At 39.3% G+C, this 22,445-nt stretch overlaps 1 protein-coding gene across 13 annotated transcripts in view; it reads right to left on the bottom strand.

Annotated features, from left to right (window-relative positions):
• The window catches only part of nectin1b (nectin cell adhesion molecule 1b), a 172,645-nt gene that overhangs the window by 80,232 nt on the left and 69,968 nt on the right, over positions 1-22,445 (bottom strand). The window contains exon 6 of one of the 13 annotated variants that reach the window (XM_086262194.1): positions 8,316-12,661. The exons of the other annotated variants lie outside the window; for them this stretch is intronic. Coding sequence (XP_086118320.1) covers positions 12,159-12,661 — 503 coding nt within the window. The 3' untranslated portion in view covers positions 8,316-12,158. Of the gene's footprint in view, positions 1-8,315; positions 12,662-22,445 lie in introns of those variants that run through there. 13 annotated transcript variants of the gene reach the window in all.

The raw sequence follows: 22,445 nt of genomic DNA, 5'->3' as shown, positions 1-22,445 counted from the left end.
CTAAATGTAGACTGGCACTGACACTAATGTACACTGATAAAGCTGTGAGAGTCAATAGTCAGGGAAGAGAGGGTGGGGGTGAGAGACACTGGGTTCTTAATTTACCCCATTTGTCCCATTTGTCAGATGCTGAAACTCTGTGGTAACTGGGTTGATGAATCATTCCGAATGTTGACTATAGAGCTCTCCCTACAGTCAGTGGGTTCAGTGATTTTTAACAGGTGAAGGTTCATTTCATGGCATGCCTAATGTCTGGGAGACAGAGAAATTTTAATTTCAACTGACATAATGATGCTGAGAGAAATTTGACTCATCCTGTGATTCGTTTTCTTTCCCAGCAAGAGCAGCAGATTCATGCTCGATGATCACCAAGGACACTGGCTAAGAGCTGGATTTAACAGGAGGATAATTTTCATAGATACATGTCAAAGCCGAATGTGGCAAGACCTGTCAGCTCTGCTGCTGAAGAGAAAGTGCTGGTATTGGAAAAATAATACGGTGCCCTAGTTTTCAGCAGCATGGGGATATGTATGATTTCTTGATGTTAGCTATAAAAATTAGAGTTTTTAACTAATAATAATAATGACAAATGTACCCTTTATTACCCAAGTATCACACAGCATGCCTGGAGATATTTTGTAATTTTGGCTGTAAAATTACAAAATAATTTTCATCTTTATGAAACCATTTGAATTTTCTCTTTAGCCCAAAATGGTTACGGTAAGTGGAAGTGTATGATGATAAAATTATACCATCATTTTTTGATACCCGTTTAAATTTTACATGGTAGAATCTAACAGAGCTAATTTTTCTTGTGAATGCTTTGTGCTACTGTGATACGCCAGGATCCTCATAAAGCTCATCGTCTCTTCTTTCCAAAACCATTAGAATTTTGTCTCTTTAGCATTAGTCATTTAAATAGTGCTAGTAAAATGAGCCTGCCACTGGGCTAGTGGGAAAAAAAGAGGAGGGGGGTAAGGTATATCAAGCTACATTGATTTTTAATATTAATAATTGCAAATAGTGCATTTAATCAGAAATCCATCTGTGTAATGAAATAATCTGCTTGGTAAATGATGTAGAATTTTATCCAAAAACATAATTAAGAAAAAATTAAAAAGTAAAAAAAACAAAAATGTTTTTTGTGTTTGTTTGTTTTCATACAAAATTAAGACCAAATATCATCCTTTGTTGGCATCACTGATGAAGGAACGTTCTGGACTTCTACTTCAGTATGACTGGGGATGATTGTGCCTATATTCAATCTAGCTCTCTGTTTCTGCTGCCACGCCCCATCTTTTAAGGAGGATGCTAGTTGTTTATTCAGCTTCTCCAGGGATTTATATTTAAACTTTTCTTAGTAAATTTAAGCTCTTGACAAGACTTGCACGCAAAAAATAAAAAATAAAAATACTGATCAGTCCAACTTCAAAAGCACAGGAAATAGGACATATTTTCGCACTAAATCAAGAATTAGTGGTCATGCGCACAAACTTTAATTTGTTATTGTGTCTAAAGTCACTCAGGCTGAGTGCAGAAAAAAGCACTGGTCAACAAAGGGATGAAGGGTATGCACACAAACGTCCTCTCTGGCTCTCCTAAACCCACACACAGACACTCACACACGCCACTTCTATGACACTGGGTAAATGGTCACAGGGACAAAGTATTCCCAGCAGGACTTTGTAGATGAGGGTTGTCAGCACTTTTCTCACCAGAGGGTTTAGGCCTTTCGTTCTGCTCTGGGATGGCTGAGTTTAATTGGAGAACGCTAATGCGCAGCTGGATAGCAGAGCTGCTCACGCCATGACTGGCTCTGAAAATGGGAGGGTGTCAAAGCAGGGCTGGTGTGTGTGTCTGTGTGTGTCTCCAGTAGCTAGTGCAGACATCCCTCAAGGTGCCAACAAGTGTATTCATAGGATCCAAGCAGTTTGTTATGAGCCATCTCATTTACAAAATAATAGGCAATAATAATTTCAGCAGACTGATCCTGGGTTAATCCAAATAATTGCCAATTCATTATCATTTCACATTTTCTGGAAATAGAATTTACTTGTTCTGTCCATCAGTGGGGTGTAAACTGCATGCTTAATTGATCAGATTATACGTGAAACATGTTCTACCAAACAAAAACAAAACTTTGCAAACAATATCAGAAAACATTCAGCACAATGGAAACGACATTTGACAGTGCAGTAACAATTCCACTGTATGATTGCAAAACTCTTGACCTCTGAGAGAGACCGCAAACAAATAAAAGAAATAAATAATGGCGTGTTATTCATTGAAATACAACATAAATGCTTCATTTGGGAACACATCATTTTTGGTTGTTATTCCTTTCTATTTATAGATGATCAATCATGTCTTGCATGCTTTACTTTTGTGATTTGTGACTTATTTCACTGTTTTGATGTGGTCGAATCAGAAAGCTCCACGGGAGAAGCCCAACGCATCGACCAGCTCTTTAGCACAAAACTGATGAAATATGAATGTGTGCTGTTCATTTCTCATGGATATTTTTCTATTATTTTGAATAACACACTCAAACATTTGCTAAATGCTTTTTGATGAAAACTCAACCTTTATTGTGGAACCATTTCTAGTGGAATCTAGTATTTTCATAGTTTCACTTTTGTAGAAATCGTCTGTGAAAACAGTGAATGTTTGGTTACACTAAATACAAGATGAGGTGGCTTTGTTGAAATGTAGAGCTGCCTGTGGTTTTGAAGTCAGTAATTTGTGTCAGGTTACAGAGGGCAATATGTGCTGGCGGTTATGATTCCCACCGGATTATAATCCGAGGAGCTTTGTTTTAGCAGCCTTTGATTCATTTTTCAGGACTGAAAGGTATAAGGCTGCTTGCACTCTTATTTTAAGTTTCCAGGGATGGTGCATCCCAGTGGAGAACCTGGAGCTAAAACACCAATGGGACCTGAGCTAAGTCCCAGCAGCGGTGCCTCTGGCTGAGGAGGAGGTGGGGGAAGAATGATGTCATTGTTCCTGAACGAGTCCAGCGGCTGGTCAGTCCAGCTTGTGAGCTGCAATGGATTTATGTTCTCCAGTGGAAATGCTTCGCTCTGAGTTGACAGGATACAGTTCAAGACTTCATTTGCATTAAAGGAGGCACGAGGTAGTGTACACATTTCACAAGAAACTAGAGGTTCGCAAGGACAGTGATGCACACCATGAAACAGAAAAAAAGCCAAAAGATAACATAACAACAAACAATGGAAGGATCAACGAAGACGAATCACTTCACTGCTTATTTTGAGCAGCAGCCTCACTCCATGTTTATATATTCATAAACATTTTTTTCTTTTTGTAAACACAAACAGAGGCATTGAGAAAGACCTAAATGGATGGCAAACACCATATCAGCTCCAAACATGACAGGAAAACTGAGCCAGGTGTCAGTGTTAGTGTTTTAGAAACAATAGTCATTTACAATAGTGCTTGTTTTAGTGGGATCATACAGTCAGCTGCAGCAGTGCAGCACAAAACAGCTCATTGTTAAGAGCGGATCTGGGGAATGGAAAGAACGGCGTGAGATTTGAATGTGCCTTTCTCATAGTTCATTTTCCCAGTTTGGTCATGGCAGGTTTATGTCTCCAAATTTTGTGCCTTCGCATTGGATAGAGCTCCAAGGGAAACATATGTCAACTTTGGTCGCACCACTTGTTGCCTGAGAGATGAAATCTGAGGAGACATAAACAGGGAACTGAGAGTCAAAATGCAGAAATGAAGTACGGGATGACGCAAGTCATCTTAGGACACATTTGCTCATATGACCAATGAAAATACCACAAGGGATAGATACCAGCGGTATCTGCTGATGTTTCTCATGGAGCTGTAGTTGTTTTTGGCATGAAAATCAATCTGACATTTTGTTATAAATAACTGGTTAAAAGCTGAAAATAGTGTATCATATGATGACAGTAATGGGCCTGCCAAAAATGCTGCCAAAAATACACTCAAAAAAAGAGTTACTGGAGACATCCAAATTTCACTGACATTAGAAATATGTTTATTTAATAATAGCTGTATTTACCTGCATTATATTTATTATGTTGTAACTGATGCATACTATCCTGTGTAGGCTACAAAAAATGAGAGATCTAATTGTGAAAAATAAACAAACAAACAAAATCCTTCACATCCTTCCTCTAAAATAAAAATATAGCAAAGTCTATTTAGACCACGCCAGTGTCTTATAGCTTTATAATGATATCACAACTAAGTGATTTTTTTCCTTGACTGGACTGAAATGCCAAAAAACAGAACATGACATATTATGTGATCATGGCCACACCAGGCTGCTCTGGCAGCTAACTTAACTAATGTAAAATATCAACGTAAACAAAGGATATAATGTGATGATGGTTACATTACATTCTAGTAGCATTGAGTTATTTTCATAATAACTATATTTAATCATTATTAAATTCTGCTCGACTCACCACTATCTTGCTCTTTCCTTCTTTTTTCTCTCACAGAAGGACAACTCTTCTTCATTTTCATTGATTGTCAGTCAGTCATTTGGTTTGTTTAAACAGAATCATAAACACCACTTGCAGTGGGAGTGAGAGGAGTAAGGTGGATCCCCCTTGGGGAGGTCTCTCTGACTTTCACGTCAAACTTTGCGCATTGCCACTGCTGCAGTTTAACGTTTGTTATTCCTCACCTGGGGCCCACACGGTTACCTGCCTTGCCTGCTGGCACGAGGCGCCTCTGGGTCTTATATTATATTATGGGATAAATTGATGTACCATGTAAATTGCCTGGCAGGTTTCTATTAAAATTATGTAACAGCACATGTCAGATGTACAAGATCCCAGAACTCTGCAGTTAAAAAACAAAAAACCCTCCTAATTTTATTTTAGCTCTCTCTCGTTTAATATCGTGTTCTTCTGCATGTCTGGGTGGCTGCTGTTTTTAGATCGTTCAGATGTCCCATCGGTCCACTTGTACTTATGCATCTGTGATGCACACTGGATTTACACTTTATCAAAATTCTGACTCTTCACCTTGATTTCATTTTGGGGAAGTGGAGGATCTCACAGGGAGGCAAATCTGGTGAGTGGGGCAGGTGCTGATTGTGTTGACGCGGCAAGAAAAGTCCAGCTTTTCATCATGTGCCCGCATCAGAGTTTACCGGTAGTCTGTTTCTGCTGAATATTCTCCTCTAGAGACCTCAGAAAGCTACAGTGTTGGCAGTCGCACCCACTGGTACAAGTTTACAGTGTACAACCTCATAAATGTAACAAAAAGGAAAAAAAGAGCAAGCTGCTCTATGGGCTTGGAAACTGTGGACTCTTCTACTGAAAACTGCTGGGTTTTAGCCAAAGACACAGCTCTCATCACCACCAATGATCCTCAGCATGGAAGTTGAGCCAGTTTGAGACATTAATGCTAAAATGCAAAAATATCAGAAAAGGGAAAATCTGCTGAGTATTTTATGTTATTTTATTTACCTGGCAACTTTTTGATTGTACCTTGTAACTGCGTATCATACCAAATATTTCTAGTTAATTTGTTCATTGTGTGTGTATCTTTAGAACATTGCTTTTGGATGTCCTCCTTTCTCTCTGTTGGACAAAATCATCACATAAGAACTACTGGATCAGTGCCATGAAGACTGGCACGGTTATTAGTGTCCTCTCAGATAAAATATGCTTAAAATTTTGTATTTAGTGCCGTCATAAGAAAAACTAAATCTATATCCAGTGCTTCAGTTTATATGTGATTATTACATTCCGATCATGCTGTAAAATCTAATTAGTTCTTAGAACTTAAAAAAATGATGCAAACTCATAACCTCAAAACAACCAAGTAAAGCTTACTTCAGATAACTAAGTTAGGGCAACTTATTTATTGCAAGTATACAGTACTTGATCTTTCTGGGTGAGCAATGCTAATTGTTTACCCACTGATAAACATTTCAAGTTCTACTAAATTAAAAAACAATTTGTAGTACACTTACTGTTTTTAATTTTGCTAACACACAAATTATATGCAACTGAATCACATTATGTTTTATCATCCTTGAACTTTAGGGATTTCTAGTACAACACTGATGGAGTTAAAATCAGCCCAACTTTTATTTATCAAAGTTTAAAAAAAAAGTATATCAGCCAACATAGCAGACACTGTTCTGCTGAACATCAAACAAGTATATTGCCACCATTGTGTTATTCAATTACATTTTTAAAATTAGCAAATTTAAATTGCATATTTATTTGTTAGCAACTTTAAACAAAGATTTAATTATTTTGAAACTAAGTTTAGTCTTCCCATAACTTCCTATTGCAAATTACATTCCTGATATAATCATGATAGAATGTTGAAACGATTGTTCAGAAAGTGTTCAGAATTCAATTGCAAGTAATATCACTACTACTTGAGAGGCACCTTTGCTGGCAGGTTATGTCATTCTGCACATGTTAACAAGGACTCAGAGCTGATATGAAGTGCATTCTCAGAGTGCCACTAGCAAAGCTGTAAGATCTGAAATATCAGCATATTATCTTATCATGTTCCAAAAATGAAGTATTTTATCTTTTAACACATCTACAGAACATTAACTTCTGAGGCCGTTTGTGTAAATGTAAAAACAAAACTGAGATGGCATTGTTGATTAAAGGTTGAAAGCTGTATATTGGTAGACGGTATCATTTTTGGGAATGTGTTTAAATACTTGCAGCATATTTATTATGAGAGCACATGTGCCCCTCAGAGTTATACATTTCATTATGGATCACTGCAATATAAGTTCAGAGTGTATGTGGGATAGCACAAGTGCAAATAACAATACATTTTATTTAAAATAAGAACGCAGTATTAGAAAGAGTGATGCATAAACTGTGGAACTAAGACAGTCTGTGACACAGGTATGATCATCTGATTTTATTTTAATAACAATTACAAATATTTCACAATGTGACTTGCACAGCCGAGTGCAATCATTATAAATCTAAATGAGACAAAATCAGATATTATTTTCCCTGTTTCAGTATGCAAATATGTGCACAAAGTAGCCTTAAAGGAACAAACTAGTGCTACTAAAAGCCACCTCACTGATTGACCACACTCTCCTCCTGAAGCCATCCCAAAGGATTGCTTATTAATATACACTATGATCATTAACTATTTAATTACTGTAGTTTAATGACTCGTGGCGTAGGCTGTCTGTGTGCTTTCCTGAACTCATTAAGACTGATATTTTTATTTATTTATTTATTTTTCTGGCTTGTTGGCAGCTCAACAACTCACAGATGGTTGGGTTAAAACCAGAATTTAGCGAACAGTTGTGGCCTACAAAATGTAACAGACGTCTAAAGAAAAATCTAAATCGAATTGGTATGTGATTCACCACAAAAATGTATGAAAACTGTTGAAGTACTGAAGATTTCTTCAAATTTGAATATAAAGCATTTCGGAACTTGATTTAATGACAAAATGAAATACATAAATAATGACAGGCACGGTCAGATTGTTTTTCAATTTTCTCATTCATAATATGTTAGAGTAATCTGTATTCTCTTATTGCACTCCATGTTAAGTGGAGTGACATCACACACTGTAAAAGACACTTTAACAAACTCGCTTTTGAATTTATGACCCAGGAGGAACATACTTTAGAACAGGAATCTAGCCATATTTCATCCAAAAAGTACTTTGATAGAGGATATGCTGTAGAATTCCATTCCTGGCTCTATTAGGAGGAGAAAAAACTAGATGGCCATGCATGTTAAAAGCCTATGTGCCATCAAAGCCCCTTGGGCTACAAAGGGCTCTTTTAGCAAATGGATGGCAACAGCTGCAAACTCTGGGCTGTTCTTAATGTGCACGATGCAGATGTCTGCACTTGAGTCCCACAGTCTGAGACAGATCTGTCTGCCTCTACACTGGGCCTCTCTCATCATATCACTGTAGCTTCATTAAGCACTGAACTCAAAATCAACATCTGCCTGACAGTTTTTGCTCCCCAATTAAAGTAGAAAAATACCAAAAACTACTGTTATAACCATCAAAGGCTCTTATTATATACTGTATGTATCCTTTTATCTGTCTTGTGTTAACTTCAGATAAAATGAAGACATACGTTATACTAAAGTAACTCACATATGGAAACTGTAGCTTTGAAAAACGCTTTGAATCTGTCGTCTTTGTCTCATAAGGTTAAAAAAAAATACAGTGAACTACAGCAATGACTGTGAACAGATCGATAAGGTACAAAGAGAACTGTCCCGCTGTAGCCTGGACACTATTTGTGCTTTTTGAAATTGTTAAATATTGTACTAACAAGGTCTATGTTTGTTAAATTTGATTTATTTGTAGTCTTATTTATTTACAGAACAAACGTATCATGTCTTACATTTAAGGCTCACAAGAAAATAATAATAATAATAAAAAAAAAAGTCCAAATAAGCACCGGCATGAGGTGACAAGGATAAATTACTGGTCGAACCGACTGGGAAAAAGCTGCAATTACCAAAATCAATACACAGCGATAAGAAATGTGCTGCAGACATAAACCATATTCAATCAGATAACACACATCTATCCAATCAGTGAACTGGGACAGAACGCTTTTGACTATTGAACTCATTTAATGCTGAAAACAAATACAAGTTACTTCACTGGGTCATCACAATTGAACAATAGATTTTTTTGTTTTTTGTATTTGTATCACCCTCAGAAATATACATTCACATGGCTGCATACAGACAATTTCTCTCTTTTGACTTTCTTTTAATAACATTACATCGACACACTGTATGCATTACCCCCAACAGTGAAGCCACTACTGGCATATTAAAAAAATGTACTAGGGGAGCATTTTTAGGTGGGACTTTGGAAATAAGCTATGCATCAACATCATCTATCCATCATCGAGTCTCCATGTTTGTGGTCAAAATAGGCATATTTTACATGACAGGGTCCCTACACGGCTGTCCCGAAATAAATCCCAACTATAATCTCAACCTTATGTACATTATTTACAGTGGAATGTTGAAACATACTGAAACATACAAAAAAAAAGAGAGATTAGGATGGAATGAAATTACAGTCAGTATTACAAAATAGAAACTCATAAAACCCCAACGACATGAAGACAATGTTTACATATACAACTATACAGACTGTTGACCCCAAAATAAAAGGCTTTCTCATGCCAACATATCTGACAAGCAAGTGTGGCAGTGGTTACATAACTGATGTTAGATGTCAGATGAAACCTTAAAATTGTGCTTTAAAAGGGGGTGATGTTTGTAAGTACAAGTTGAATTTCTCTTAACTGGACCAGCGTTTCAAATGTTGTGCTCAGAAAATTCAGCGACGTGCAACCAAGTTGCAAAGGTTAGATCTCTTCAGGTGTTCAACTCTCAGAATTAGTGCAGAATTAGCTGATTTAAAGATCAGGTGTACACACATTGTTTGTACCTTGCTAAAGCTCCTCTATACCTGCTATAATATTCACTGTAAGCAAGCGACCATAAGCTGTCTTATATTTAACAGGTTTGCGGTCTGCATTGTAGTTTAATAATATCCACGATATTATTCTGGGTATGAATAGCTTGAATGGTGGAGCAGTAACTGTTTAGACTACCCCATGCCTCCTAACTTTGACAGGCACTGAATGCATGAACAAAGGATGCTTTCGATATGTTTGTGTCTATTATGCTGTGATGCAAACTGTGTGAAGTTCAAAAGTTACAGCAAAGCACTCCACCTGCAGGTGAACAATAAAGTAAAGACTATAAAACTGTATTTTGCTTCAGAATATTGAAAGTAGCAACCCCACTGCTGTCAATGAGCTTCCCCCTCTGAAACCTTCAGTGGCAGACCTTGTACTCCTCACTCCATAGTAGATGCACTTAACAGAAAAGAAGTAAGGCTTTAGAAAATAAGGCTGACTAACTAAATTGAGACTAACAGACTTAAAAAAAAACAATTCCCCATACTGTGATGCTGATTTGTTTTGAAAATACAATATAGTTTGAGGTTCATGATTAACATGCTCATCTAAAAACATACAGTAGACAAGCGTGGACTGTAAAACATTCACATCTCGAGCAGAGGGAACTGCTCTCACAGAGATGTTATTTTTTTCATTTTTATTATTCTATATATATTCATATATACTTTACACTTTTCTTGTGTTAACTGCAAAATTGTTGCTGGGTACTGTGTACCTAGGAACTCATACCTCTGTCAATACTGACGACACCGACAAAGTGTAGTCTTCTGAGCTGCAAATGAGGATAAGCACACTGGAACTGATAGGAAAAAAATAGCAACATATGCACTTCCACTCCCACACACAAAACATGCATAAAATAAGGCTTAATACAGTATTTATATTGTTCAGAGCCAGTCAGATATGTCGTTTACATTGATAGATTTCCTCCAATGCTTCCATTATAACCAATTTTTCACATTGCGCTTTTTTTTTTGATGCAAATACATTTTGCTGATTGTGTAATGAACCTCTGTGCTGAGGAGAGAAACAAGTCATTAGCTATGCTAGCATCCACTGGCACTTGTTAGCGGTGATTTTAAAAACATATATAGATATAGTATATAGAGAGCCTGCAGACAGAGTCATTGATTCCCCATTAGCAGACTGAGATGCCAAAATTAAGGAAGCAACTCTTATAATTTTAAAACCACCTTAAAATCTCTGGATAGTCACTTAAAAAGCAAAAGAAAATGAACAAAAGCATCATGAAAGCAGCAGGTGACTTCAGAAGGGCCACCATATTTTAAATTCCCTTTACTTGTTAGCATGTTTTCTCTTCAGACTGAAATGAAAACATCAGTTTCTCCTATTTGTGTCCTTTGTGTCCATGGATGACTCCTCATAGAAAATGCTGTTGATGTAAGCCAACTATTCAGTAAAGTCACAATTATAAAGAGAGACAGAGTCGTTACAGGAAAACTCCTCAGACACTTTTGACTGACATCCATTTGAAAAGAAGAAGAAAAAAAAAAAAAGAGGGTCAGAAAAAAATATAATTATGACAGCTAAATGCAAAAGACAGACATTTCATTACAGTGGTAAGATTTCGAGATTGTGTACACAAGTCAAACTGTTCAAGTCAAATGACAATCATGACATTTCAGAGCATTTTTGAAGATTTCCCTGTGAAACTCACCAAGTGTCTTTTGGACATGACTGTGATGCACCACTGAAAAGTAGAAACTGTTTTGTATGATACAATTGCAGCCCTTCTCTCCTCGGCTATACTGCTGCAACAATAAGGGCACTAACGCTTGAAATTAATAAAAAAAAAAAAAAAAAGCATACTGGATATTTATATGTTACTGCCATGTCCATATGGCTCAGTAGACTGACTTCCTCTCGGTAAAGAAACAAGTCGAGCACATAAACACAGGGGGTCAAGAAATGCTAGCCACACCTTTGGAAAACAGCATTAACATATGTGTTTTAATGCTGTGAATATATAAAAATTAGTAACGCTAACCCCACTGAGAAACAGTATGTATCCCATTTCCCCCCCCCCCAATTTCTCTGAAACATTTGACCACAAAACTACACACACGTAGAACTCCACCTGTAATTATGTTAGACACTTAACTCTCAGTTCTCTGGTCACTTAAAAATCATACAAAAAGACATTTATAAAAACAATAACAAAACTGCAATGCTAATGTAGAAAGAAAAAGAAAACAAACTGAACATCCAGTGTAGGACTTTCACAAATGTGCTCAGCAAAACCTCAACCTGCTGTCTCTTTTTATACATTTAACACATTTATAATATGAAAAAATACACGAAATGAAGAATACACCAGGATTAATCGACCAATCACCACACCGACCTTGTATGTCAGCAACAGTGTGTCCATCTACATACCTTCGTTTGTACACTTTGCCCATTCACCTGATGGTACTGATACCAATGCTGAGAAGTTGATGTTGCTAGCACTTTAAATAGACACTTGATTTTCTAGTTGATATTAGTTGGATGGGGTCAGATGTGAAAGGGGGCGGGATATTAGGGTGACCAAAAGAGGGACTATGATAGTGCAGTTTGATAAATGGGAGGGTGGGGGTCGTGATGGAGGTGAAGGGTGAGGTGGAATGGAGGTGGGGGACAAAGGGTTGTTTGGTTTGGTTGTTGCATGCCACTACACATACCATTCTTTCTTAGAAATGACAGAACCATCGGTTTGAGAGATCATATCATCGGCTATTTCAGATTCAGGCTCATACTGGAAAGCCAGAGTCCGCTCATCGTAATCTCGGCTCTCTCCTTCATCCACAGTGAAATAGGGCCTCTTCAGGTCTGATTCAGCATCGAAATCACGGTCGCCTGCCTCAAACCCTCCAGTGGTACCAATCTGGGCGGGTTTCTTCTCTTCGTCCGAGTCGTCCGGGTACTGCAAGTTCTTAGGGATGGGGGGGTGGGTAGGCAGCCCACCAGCCTTGCTGTACCCATTTCCGAACACATGTTTCTTGGTGCTGTAGTCTCCCTTGAAGGTGCGCTGGCGGCGGCGCAGGAATATGAAGAGCAGTATGGCCGCCAGACCCAAGAGGGCAACACCCCCCACAGCACCCCCGATGGCGACACCTGCATTGTGTTGCTCCTGTGGGACATGTGTGGTGCCACCGTAGGTGGGGACAGGAATTTCTGGGTAGGAAAACACAGATGGAAGGGAGTGTGTCAGTGCTCTGGTGGGAAGAGGTGCGTTTGTGCAGGTGCATTTTTTTTTTTTTTTTTTTTAGGAAAGATGGAGTAAGGGAGACAAGGACGGAAAAGCAAAGGGGAAAGGGAAGGACCCCTGGCCCCACGACAACACCCCCTCCCAGCCCAACAGTAGTCTTTAGTGACATATCGTAAAAGCTCAGCTACAGCCACATGCAGTTTTAGACGCAGAAATAATGAAAAAACCAGCCAGTCCACCACAGAACACCATCAAAGAGTAAAATGACTGAAGACATTAAAGTAAATGAAGCTTTGTCAGCATGCATTAACCATCATTTCTTCTCTGATTAGAAGGCGGAGGAAAATTAAACAATTTAATAGGCAAACAGTGAAGGAATTACAACCCCATTTCCAGAGAAGCTGGGATGCTGTGTAAAATGAAAAGAGAATGAAATGATTTGCAAGTGATTTAAAGCCTATATTCAATTGAAAGTGGTACAAATACAACATTTCAAATGTTGAAAATGTCTGCTCATTTTTAAGAATCGTATTCTTTGAGTTAAACAGCAGAAAGGCAACCAGGGTGGAGCAGTGCATGGTCTAAAATGCGTCATTGTGATAACTAGGTGGTCCTACATGCACTACTTCTTTTTTTCCTTTTGTCTTTTTAAGACATGTCTCTGTAAGGAGTCTACTGGCTTATCTGCTGTCCAGACCTGTCCCCAGCACATTGGTATTGTACTGTTCCTGATGAACATAGGCACTGCGCTACTTGCAAATCATTCTGTTTTTATTCTTACTTTAAACAGCATCCTAACATTTCGGAGATGGGTTTATAATTGATATGGCTCTTCAGTTAACAAGTTTTACTTACAAGTCAAAGTAAACATATTCAACGATATACTGCAGTACAGTCCAGCATAAATAATTAAAACAAGACATTTTGATCACCAGCATCGTGGTAATAAAATGAAAGAGCACTGCCAGAGATGATTATCAGCAGCCAAGCATACACAGCCATGATGCACTTAGAGAGCTGATAAACACGAAGCTCTTCCATTCAAGCAGAGGAGCACACGGCAAAAAATAGCATATTCCTCCATGAAAAATATATATTATTGACTACAGAGAGAGGAGGAAAAGAGAGAAAATTATCATAAGCCTCGGTGTTCTCCAATCTAGAACAGAGCGAATATGACTAATGGCCTGTGAGAGATAATGACAAAGATGCTAGAGTATGAAGGCTGCGATTTCACCTTGCAAAAGCCAAAGGAATATGTTGACTCTATACTGACATTCAAAATTCAAATTCCCAACTGCCATGTCCATAGCATCACTAAAATGAGGCGCTGTGTTCAGTCCACCATTTAGAGAGTGCACAGCGTACATACAGGAAAAAACAAAACAAAAAAAAAAACACAAAACAAAAGGACTACTTTTGAGTCAAATGTGGGTGCAGCATACAGTAAAACTAACATGAAAGTGCTGTCCCGTATGTGTACATCTTCACTTGAAACTACAAACTGTGCAAAGCTCCTTAGAGCACACAGACAAGAGGGACTTTTTATCTGAAATGTGATCAAAGCCCTGAGGCGCATAGGTAGTGCTTAGGTAAACCGGCAGAGCAGAAGTACATTTAACTTCAATGGTGAACACTGAATCCTCAACAGAAAGGTAGGGGGATACAACACAGTTACACCATCTACTAAACAAATGGTGTGGGAAAGGCCTGGAAGAAGGGAATACGAGACTGTGAGAAACAAAGGAATGAGCTTCCTGTTCACACGGAGCAAACCAGAGAATTGTATGTAAAGTCCGAAAAAAGGCAGGGAAAAGCAATATAGGTGAAATACATGCTGCTTTTTCATTTCCTTCTGATACTGTCTTTCCAGTCTTACTGCTTAATTACACGCCCATTAGGCACATGATAATGTAACACACACTGATAACACTAAATACGTTAGCTGTATTCGAAAAGAAAAAGGATGCGTTTCTTATTTTATGACATTTTTACGACTGAATTTCAGCTGTAGTCTGTACAACATGCACACAAATGATTTATGGTGCTTATTAAAGGTTTTTAAAGGCAACAACCGAGATCAGAATTGTATGTGTGTTGATCTAACAGGGGTGGGGAAAATATGCATGGGCAAAGTGTCTTTCTGAAATTTGAAGCTCATTTACAAGTAATGGGTGATAATTGAACAAAAATGAAGGTTTATGTTGAGCAATCCTAAATGTTCCTTGGAGATAAATTATCCCCACGCGTAATCAGTAAGTCGGATAGAGGTGAATCAGAACACCACTGCAATAACAGCAAATCTAAGCCATCCTCATCAAGCAACACAAAAAGGACAAATTTCCCACTTAAGCAGAAAATCTTTTTCAAATTATTGCCCTTAACGGGTGAATCAAAGCCATTACACATGGTGAGAAATGCTCTTTACTGGAAATGATGAATCTCAAACCTAATTCAAGTATAAAATGATGGTAGTGAGTGAAGTTAGGAAGCTACTAAAGCCTTCCGCTCTGCTTTAATTACAATGGCACTTTATCAGTCTACAGACGAGACCTCCCAAACACGGTCGCTCTCCGTAGCCGCTCTTCATCTGGACCCTTTCTCCAAGGGCCGACAGCAAAGCTCTCCAATTTCTATAGCCGTGCCGGGCACAGTCTCAAATATCAGCTCAGGTTTTAATCTGACCACCTAATGGGATTATTCAGACACAGGCCTTCATTACACACATCAATGAGAGAGCAGAGCCAGGTCACCCCTGCTAGAGAACACTTCCTCTCACCAAGTCCAAAGACGGGTGAAAATCCAGAGGATTGAAGGGGCAAAGAGAAAAGGAAAAATATTCTCCTGTAATCCTCTCTTCTCCCCTTCACTGCCCTCGTCTGTAACTAGGATCTGTTTTTGCTCTCATCAGTCCCCTTATTCAATCTTAATTAGGGAGATTATTGTACTGCATTTCAAAGGTTGCCAAGACTCCATATTTACCATCATTTAAAGAGGTGAAAAACATAAGGACAGAGCATTTAAATTGCAGAATAGCAGCAGTGAAAGAAGGTGATCCCTGCCATCTTCATTGCTATAAAGCATCAAGCGAAGCTACCTCTGACACTCGTATTTGCCGAATGTGAATGTCAACACTAATAACTGTACAAGTGTTCATTTAAAAAAAAAAAAAAAAAGCACAGACACGAAAGAGGTTGTAAACCTCCAGGTATTTTTTGTGGGTTTTAGGCTGGTGTATCCAGCCTGGAGAAGCTTTGCAAGCTGCTGCACCAAAAACAACAAATTGCGTTTTCGAAAGGAGGTATTAAGTTGTTTTACTGGAGCGGCAATGGAAGGAGGACTACTGATGTTTTTAGATAGCTTCAGCTCTGTGTTTGGGGCACTTTAAGGGAGAGAGAGGAACTCAGAAAGACCAGAAATTGCTCATCAAATCACTGAGTGCAGTACAGGAACACTGCTTCTATTTTGCAACTTAAAACGCCGTGTTGGCAAAGAGGACTGTCTGCTCTCACCATGTTACCCAGCGCATTTCCTCTCTGTGCTTATCCCTCTGTGAAATCACACCACCAGCCATGTGCATACGTGAACATATCTCCAGCACAGCAGCTTTGTCTAGTTCACGGACTCTGTGAATTTATGTTAAATTAGAGCAGCTAGGGTGCAAGCTAATCACCTTATATAATCCAAAAATAAATGAAATGAATGGCTGGGTTATGTAGGTGTTTGACAGCACAGAAAAATGAGGAGGCGTTTCACTAGCGCGCCTTCGCTGCCGGCATTACCTGCCAATGGACAGATCAAAAAAGACCTCAGCAGCACAACAATGGCCCTGATACTGTTCCACGCTGTAAAAGGCAATGTCTATTAACACCCGTGAGGAAAAATGCAGATAGTGGGGGAACTTTTAGTTGCAACGAATAAAATGTAGTATTGAGATTAATAGGTGGAAGGATGTGCTGTGAAAGACTATAATTCAATCCAGAGGCACGATAGATTTATACAGGGGGGAAAAAATAACAGGAAATCTTACAGCTACTCTAACAACAATGCCATTTCGTATTGGGTTATTCATACCACTCTGAACCCTCACATCTGACATGATCAAGTGGATGATTTACTACCTCCAAATACCCAAGTGACACAATATGTTTTCTTCACAACGCAATGAGAGCTTCTCATCTGAGTCATTTGTGCAAAACACAAGTGAGACTTAAGAAAAAAAATGAATAAATGCTGTGTATATATAATATACATGCATATATATTTTGTAATAAAAATGATTTGTGGCTTCAGAAAACAACATGTATTCTGAGCAGGGGTTTGCATTTCAATGTAGAAGCAGCAGATGCTCGGAGATAGTGCGGGAAATGATTGTAGAAAGCAGAGGGGGCTTTAAAGTGAGAGAAACAGTTTCATAACTCCGTCCTGCAGATACTGTTACTGGGTGTGCTCCAGTCATGTCTGCACATGAAAAAAAAGGAGGAGAGACAGGTAAAAACATTCCTGAGACTTAGCGCAATCACTTGGACAAGGTTATGAAAGAAGCTGGGAAAATGAGAGAGGATTTTCAAAGAGTGGCGCTGGGAGTGTTGTTTTAATATGACTAAAGGAGGAACAAGCAGCTGACAACAAAAGATGAAAAGAACATAGAGGGCTACTCTAAGAAGTTGAGGAGTGGCAACAAGGAAAACGATTGAGCAAACGCCTTAAGAGCTTGAGGAGTGACAACACAAAATAAAGAATGGCATAATGAGCGAGTGAGTGAGTGAGGAAGGGCACAATCAGAGAAGACACATTAATTCACTGATTTAACAGATCCTCATTACCTCTCTTGTCTGAATTTGCCAGTGGTTTTGAAGTCATGGAAATGTGATGCTGCCACGACGAATAAAAGCTCATCACTGACAGGAATTTAACATGCTGCTTTGAGAGTTGCGGCTGGGGCAAATCTCTTTTTCAGCCTATCAGATATTCCCTCCCAATAGCTGCCATTTCTTCCCGTTTGTCACTATAGATTGTTTTTGCTTCCACTGACTTCGGAGACACAAGCTCACCTCACTTGTGCCATTAAAAGCTTCCCACAAATTCAAATCCAATTCCCTGTCATAAAACCAGTGGGTTAGAAGGATGGGATATGCTGGAGGAGACAATGCTGTGAAACTACTGGAATCAAAACACGGGTGACATCATCTGTAGCCTCAACGTGTGAACATGCAGCAACTTGCAGGACCATCGAGTCAGAAAAACAGCGACTGTTTCTTGTTTTCATCTCCTCTCAGCAGAAACAGCGTGTCATCTCTGACTGAGACCAAGAATTCACACCACCGACTCTCTGCTTTCATATATGGTTATTTGTAGTTGAAATAAACAAAGCCGCCATTGTTATGACTATTATAACAGTAATCCGACATGAAGGTCGCATTTGAAAGTACAGGAAAATACTGGCGCGCCAGAACATTTCAGAAAGCAAGCTGGTCCTCTTGCAAGTATAATATCCGTCATTTTGCGCTACGGGGCAATAATCATTTTTAATGCACCCTTAATGAGCAATGAATATTTACACCAGCATCTAAATGCCAATGCAACTCTTTTAAAAAAATCATGTTTACGCAGGTAACATTATTAATGCATTTGCATCTGCGGCTGCAGTGCTTAGTCAAAGTGATGTGCAGCTGAGTTATTGGGTCAGCAGACATGCAGCAAACAAATCTGCATGTTAGCACGTATTAAGTCAGCAAGAGGTCAGCGAGCTGTTTGTTTACCACACCATCCTACCCTGTGCTTTTTCTCTGTCCCCCCCCTTTTATTTTCTCCCCCTGTTGTTATTTTTGAGCGTAATGAGTGAGTCACCACAAAGCATCACCAACAGCAGCAGCAGCAGCTTCGGAGCCAGTGGTCAGACCCCGGGACAGCGTCTGACCTACTTCATCAGGCTCTCATGGAGGCGTGACAGATCCAACACCACATGGGTGGACAGGGAGGAGGAGGACAGAGGAGGTGAGCTGGGCCGAAGGGGCTCAGCCAATCCCCCTGCTCCATCTGTCTGCCACATCCCTCTCCTCTGCATATCCTCCGGAGAGCAGAAACAGCAAGCCATGCAGAAACAAATGTTAAGATAAATCACTACGATCTCAGCTGCTCTGCTCTCACATGCTCTCCCCTGGTGACATTTGCATTTCACATCTCCAGCCGGGTTATCTCTTCTTCTCCAAATATAAAAAAAAGACTCTTTTTACACAGTGAGCACTTCCCTCCTCCATTTTATGCAAAATGAGCTGCAGCCACAATATCTTCCCCCTCAGTGCTTTCCCCTGGCACAGCACAGAACACAGAAGAGACTTTATGGGGCGGCCTATGCTGTGCAAGCGAGGGAACGGGCCATGCTAATGTCTCATTTGGATAATGAGGTGTGATCTTGGCAGGATCTGAGCAAAGAGCAACTCCCCCTCCCCGCAGTGAGAACGTGGGGGCTAGAAGTCACTCTGTCAGCCTGCACACCAAAACCCTTGTAGGTTTGCAGAAGCAGGAAGTTCAAGGGTGATAACAAGCTAGCAAAGGGAGCAGAAGACCAAGATCCTCAAAATGCTCCCTTAACCTGCATCTGCTTGAAGTGACAGTGTAATAATATACAGGATATACACATGTGGCCTTTGAATCTATGAATAATGCAGGCGGCGATGTGAGAAGCGCAATGTGCTATAGCGCACAGATTGAGACAGACTCCACCATGACAGGCGAAGACAAACAAATTTCACATAGCTAGAGGAGCCTTTGCAAAGCTGACATCATAATGTCTCTTGTCTCTGTCAGAGAAAAGAAAGAGACAAATGGCTGCACGTAGCGGCACTGCTGTTAGATGTCAGTAATATATGGTGCATTACTTGTTTTATTCAAGGATGTTCTTGCCGTAGTCTCGCAAGTTTTATTACACTGACCGATCGCCACATTATCACATTGAGAAAACCAACAGATCCTGCAGCAATGGACTGACCGCCATGTCTGTTTCACAGCTGCTAAAAATAAACTACATTATCTACTGGAATTTACTGTTATGCGGAGACAGTAAAGTATTTTAAATAATACACATGTAAGCTGAAATCTTCCCAAAGTCACTGAAGTGAGTTTAAGATTATTTTTGGTATATTTTGTTACAAAGACTCTTTCAGTAATGGAAACTGGAATATAACAGTGAAGAATCAATAAGGTTTTAGTAGACTTTTAATCCAATAGGAGTGATTAAAAATTTTTAATCTTTTTCTTTCTTTCTTTTCTTGTTTTTTAAATCCGGATGTTAAATCCTGAGCTGTTAATTTCCTATGCGGAAAAAAAAAATTGAGAGATCAAATTTTAGAAAAAATATCTTGCAACAATCTAGACTAGTGAAGTTAAGTACATTTTTAAGGGTGTGTTTCACAACCAGTTAGAGTCGTGATAATATTTAAGGCAATTAAAAGATCTAATGTCAGCTCAGATAGCATCTTCTTGTCAGTAATTTAAATTTATGCTGAGGAAGCTCCCTGTGCTATTTCCCATTACCCGCTGCTGCTTTCCTGCCAACCTGGCGGGTAAGCATTCACAATCATTATATAGGCATACTGAATTCTCCTGACAATAACCTCATTTGCTTCCGGTGAAGAAGAAATGTAAATAAAAAACCACATAGGCCTTTTTTTTCTTAAATCAATGTCACCTTCTCTCACTATCACTGTGTGTTACTGTCTTTGCACATTATAGTGTTGTAGGACTAGAAGGAAAGAAGAAGTGACAACCAGTGAACACTAGAAGTTGACACAGGCTGTTACATAAAGGCCTGTAAACAGTTTCATGCCCTCTCTTCCTCTTTCACTTCCCCGATGCTGTCTGGCTGGAAATAAATTTTAAAAATCAGACAGACGAACTCAAATTTCTCCTTCAGTGACATAAATACATTACCTATACATGTCTAACTATATATTTTTTTTTTTATTCAAATAATTTTGGCACATGACTAGGATTTCTCCCCCACCTCTTCTTTCTAAACTTCATTTTCTCACATGGCAGCCAACTATTGCGTGTTCAGGGAAGCGTGAACAGATGTTGGCACCGGTTGACTGTGCTTACAGAAGGATCCATCCTCACGCTTTCTTGCTAAATTGATGAGAACGCTGTCACTCCATCCAGTTTAACCCAACTGGTAAAGCCCTGTGGCAAAGCTGACTGCACCTCTGCTCTCTAAAGCAGCTCTCTGCCACAGCTCTGACAAAGGAAGATGAACGTTAGCGCTGCTAAGCTGTAAGGGGAATCATCCAAAGGTTCACATACACATACTGTTGACATTGTGGAGGACTATAAATACCTTGGAGTACACATTGACAATAAACTGGACTGGGCTAAAAACACCACAGCACTTTACAGGAAGGGCCAGAGTCGTCTCTATTTTTTGAGGCGACTGAGGTCCTTCAACATCTGCCAGAAAATGCTGAGGATTTTCTATGAGTCTGTTGTGGCCAGTGCGATCCTCTATGCTGTTGCATGCTGGGGGAGCAGGCTGAGGGTCGCAGATGCCAACAGACTTAATAAACTGATCCGTAAGGCCAGCAATGTTGTGGGGATGGAGCTGGACTCCCTCAAGGTGGTGTCGGAGAGGCGGATGCTGTCCAAGATAAAGACAATGTTGGATAACACCTCCCACCCACTCCATGACATGTTGGTCAGTCACAGGAGCTCGTTCAGTGAGAGACTGAGATTACCGAAAAGCACCACTGAACGACACAGGAAATCATTCCTGCCTGTGGCCATCTCCCTGTACAACGCATCCACTTAACACACTGGTTACTGCTACAGCTACACATGTTTCTTTTCCAAATATTTATTTATAAGTGACTTATGTATGTATGTATGTATATATATGTATATATTGTACTATTCTTAGTTAGCGTATTGTCTGTCTTGTCTTAATGTTGGTTTAAAATGGAGCACTGTAACAAAAAATAATTTCCCCCAGGGATCAATAAAGTATTCTGATTCTGATTACTAGCTGACCCCTAGCTGATCTGATATCATCATTCATAGCTTCATAGCTGATCCTGCTAATATGGCTGGAATAATGCAACGTCTTTGACTCACTCTGGCCCCTATCTCTCAAAGACGAGTGCTGGTGTGTGGGTGAGTCAAGGTTAAAATGAGTAAACAAATGCACTTCCCCCTCACTGAAGCTAATTTTCCCACATGTCACAAAACTGTGCGCTGCCAAGAATAAAACCACACATATCCTTTCTCAGGGGTGATAATGACATAATTGTAAGGCCATCCTTGCAAAACAGCCATTCATCAGAACTTATTAAGCTCTAGGAAGAAATTTAAGATGGCAGCATTGATTTGTTCCAAGCACAAAAACAGAGTCTGATGGTGGAAAAGCTGATTATCTTAATGAAAGACTGATTCTGTCTCTCTTAAGTTGGGGAGGATCTTTGAGGTTTAACCGCATTATTCCTGTGGCTTTCTCAGCTGCAATATTTTACAGGGGTGACTGCTTGAGTGACATTCCTATTAGACAGTTAAAGGCTGCTGAGAAGGATTCATCAAAATAACTTACATTGTGAGGCTGTTTAATTGTCTCTATTTTTTAACACGGCCTCTGATACCCGTTGGTAATTAGCTGATTAATCAGATCTGACGACTTGTCAACTTTCTCTCAGGAGATTTCTGAACTGCATGTAAATGAGTGAGGTATTTGCTAAGAAGAGGCCCATTACATGAAACTCATCTCCC

Source organism: Aulonocara sp. 'chitande type north' Nkhata Bay, linkage group LG14, assembly GCF_057382095.1.
Source record: "Aulonocara sp. 'chitande type north' Nkhata Bay isolate Kocher_YH1m ecotype deep benthic linkage group LG14, A_spYH_male_GT1.1, whole genome shotgun sequence".
NCBI classification, from domain to species: domain Eukaryota; kingdom Metazoa; phylum Chordata; class Actinopteri; order Cichliformes; family Cichlidae; genus Aulonocara; species Aulonocara sp. 'chitande type north' Nkhata Bay.
This window is presented reverse-complemented; position numbering and strand designations above follow the sequence as displayed.